This window comes from Atta cephalotes (assembly GCF_000143395.1).
Source record: "Atta cephalotes unplaced genomic scaffold scaffold00071, whole genome shotgun sequence".
NCBI lineage: Eukaryota > Metazoa > Arthropoda > Insecta > Hymenoptera > Formicidae > Atta > Atta cephalotes.
In genome coordinates, this window is record NW_012130135.1 from 731,176 (window position 1) to 734,770 (window position 3,595).

Below are 3,595 nucleotides of genomic sequence, written 5' to 3' on the forward strand. Positions count from 1 at the left end.
GTTGTACGACCTTGTCTCACTAACATACTGACAGAGTAAATGAAGCTTCTCCATCTCCTCCCTCCTCCCCTCCCCCTCCTCCCCCTCCCTCCTCCTCCTCCTCCTCCTCCTCCTCCTCCACCACCACCACCACCACCACCACCACCACCACTACCACTTTCAGAGATACTGCAGGTACCTTCTTCGTAAAGAGGTGGTTTGACATCTTGCATTACTAAGTCGGTACCATATTTTAATTTATGATACCTCGCTCTGTAGAAATTACAAAAAGTAGCATAAGATCATTGTAATAAATGTTACTATAAAGCATAGACGCAATCAGTCTAATGATAATTCTGCAGCATATTTATGTTTGTATTTCTCAATTGTATGTATATATGGAAACTTTAATAAATTCAAATCAAATTCATCTAATTTCACATTGTGAACATAATAATCATAATTTATGAAAGTATAATATATAATATTAATGTATTTTTTTAATAAATAAAGAAATATTTCTTTTACACTTATATACAGAATATTTAATAAAGACTATCAATGTTTAAGGGTAAATTCCTGAAATTATTTTGAGACAAAAATCCTAATACCAAAATATTAAGTAATAATAATATTATTGTATTAATTTTTGAATTATAAGCATTTAAAATTAACGAATCATATCGCCTAATGTTAATGCATTTAAGTGTGATTGACATTTTTTATTAGCATTTATTTATCTATCATATATGAATGCAAACTTTAGGCGATATGATTTATTAACTTTAAATACTTATAATTCAAAAAATCATATTACCTCAATATTTTGGTATTAGGATTTTTATCTCAAAATCTCAGAAATCTACCCTTAAATGTTGTTGTAGCCTTTACTGATTACAATATCCTGCATAATATACCAATATTATTTATTAAAATGTATATACATATTATATATAAAGATGAAATTTAATGCTAGCAAAACTATTTGTTAGATTCCTCTTTAACATTGACTGCCGATTTATTCATATATATTATTCATATATGAATAATTTTATAAAAAAAAACTTTCAGAAAATTAAACATGTTTTCTTTTACAAATTAATTAATTTTATCTTTTTGACTATAAAATGACATTATTGAAAACAGGACTTTTTACAAAAATTTGATGCATTCCTATTTAAATGAAATTATTCTCAAAAACAAAGAATGTCATTCATATACAAATGATGCAAATGATACAGCCATCAATGTATTGAATAATATTACCATAATTAAATACTACTTATTTACCTTTCTTGTTTAAGTGCATATTCTAACATTTTTATTCTCCTCACAAGGTCATTCTTCAAATTTTCCTGTCCTTTTCTTTCACCCTGAAGAAAAGCTATCCTAGCCTGTGTAATACCAGGAAAAAATCAATGTGGCAGTGTTACTTTTGCAACTTCCTCATATATTCTATGTGTAAACATCAAAAAGTTGGGGTAACTCCAAAAAAAAAAAAAAAAAAAAGAAAACACTTGCTACGCTTTTGACAGAGTTAAGATAAATCGAAACAATATTAACATCAATAAATGTACATGCTGAAACTTCACAGTGCTCATTGTTAACACGTTCTATTGCATTGTTAATGCGTTTTATCTGCATTAGCAATGCAAGTAACGTTCATTCTATACTTCCTTATGTGCCTCCTTCCGTCACATGACAGCTAAGGTGACAATAAGGTGGACGATTGTCTAGCGCACGATTCACGAGCACCGCATCGTCATTACGGAAGCCCGTACCTGAAATTCCGCCCTGTCCAATTCCCACTGTGACCTCTCAAGCTCAAAGCGGGCCCACTCGTGTTGAATGAAGTGCAGGATGCCAGGCATCGAGTACTGCGGCCGCTGGTCCTTGGCGTCGCCGTTGCTGCCATTGTCGCTGCCGCCCTGATGCTTGTTGTTAGTGAGAGAAACGTTCGCGCCGCCGGCCAGCTGGCCGTTGTGATTCTGAGACGCAGGGCTGCAGCTATCCTCCATTGTGGCACCACAAAATTGGCTCGGTACCTTCATTGAAATGAATGACACGGCGGCCATTACAGCAACATCCCTTCCTTCGCGGAATACCCCGAGAGTGCTCTCTGGTCGGACAATGTATTTCGATCGGCCCGTCGGGTAAGGAGACAATTATTACGCATGCGGACGCAGTTGTACACAGTGGCTGTCGTACCCGAGACTCGAGACTCCTGTACGAGAAAAAGTCCATAGACCCGCTCTATGCTGTTTTGCAGGTGCACAAGTCTGTGTGCACACGCTCGCTTCCGGAAAAACAGAACTCGGAAGGGATCACGATCAGTACGGGAGACCGTTTCCTTTCTACTGCTACGACTTTCCTATTGACACCAACGGGTCAACGGATCAACGAGTGAAAGTTATCGCGCGGCATGCCTTGCGATATCCACCAGCCAGCTCCGAGCACCTCAGAATGGCTCAAAGCACCTTGCCGTCGCTGTCGATTGATTTGTCTATATTGCCGTCTAAAATTCGCCCTTTTTATCGGTATTGATGGACTCGTTTATTATCATTGTTATCATCGCGCGCTGCGGATCTTTTATCTAAGTGGATCACACAAATTCGTTTTCCTAATCTTTGCTACAATCTACTCCCATTGGCCTATTAAGTCGCGAGTCAATCCATCATTTCCAATGGATGCAATCACTATAATTGCTCACTTCAGCATTCAGTGAACTCTTGCACCTGCTTGGTCTATATTTTTTGATCTAACAGAATATGCCAATCAAATGCAAGAACTCATTGATAGAGTTCAATGGGTACACTCAGAATGATAACCGCTCATTGAGCACTTAATAAGCGCTTTCATCTAATTAGTATATTCCGTTAGATCCTAAAATATAGATCAATTAAATGAAAGAGCTCACTGAGCGCTCGCTATTATTGGTATATTCTTTTAAATCATCCAATCAGCATTTTAGATCTGGAAGAATACATCAATAGCAGTGAGCGTTCACTTAATTGTCGAGACTGCTGAACGCAACCAGTAGATTGCATCCAAAAGCGTTGCATTTCACAGAGTAATAAGAAGGAAATTAAACTCAAGCGGTCGATCACAAAAAAAAGTGGACTTGAAATGGTGAAACTTATGGAAAATTCAGCAGATGTGATTAATGCCTTGTGGAAAAAGTTGGAAGATTAGTGTCACGTGGTCATACGTATGTAGTAGATACATACATAGGGTCTGAGCACAAAGATGTCGTGGATTGTCGTAACTATTTTCGACAGAGTCGTAAGTCAAGTATAAGTTTGTCGTAATTGTTTCCAACAAAATTGTAAGTCAAAGGATCGATATAAACATACATCGTAAGGATGTTTAAGGTCTTAACTTATACTCGTATTCATAATCAGACCTTGTACTTAAGACTTCCTTAAATTTATCTTTAGATGCTCAGCAAAGAAATAATTCGTAGAGTATCTAAAGATAAATTTAAGAAAGCCTTAAATATAAGGCTCCTATGAATACGAGTCTAAGTGTTACGACAATTCTTGTGCTCAGGCCCATAGTGTGACCTGGGGATTAATTCTATATCTTGAAACAAAGTGAAAATTTCAAAAGTGAGTAA

The 3,595-nt window shown here is 36.6% G+C and overlaps 1 protein-coding gene across 1 annotated transcript in view; it reads right to left on the minus strand.

The window, feature by feature from the left end:
- The window catches only part of LOC105624043 (striatin-3), a 6,931-nt gene extending 4,901 nt beyond the window's left edge, over window positions 1-2,030 (minus strand). Inside the window, exons 1-3 of the mRNA XM_012205407.1 lie at window positions 1,761-2,030; window positions 1,270-1,373; window positions 109-252 (exon numbers count right to left, since the gene is read on the minus strand). Of these exons, the coding sequence (XP_012060797.1) occupies window positions 109-252; window positions 1,270-1,373; window positions 1,761-2,030 (518 nt within the window). The remainder of the gene's footprint in view (window positions 1-108; window positions 253-1,269; window positions 1,374-1,760) is intronic.
- Window positions 2,031-3,595: the final 1,565 nt, after the last annotated feature.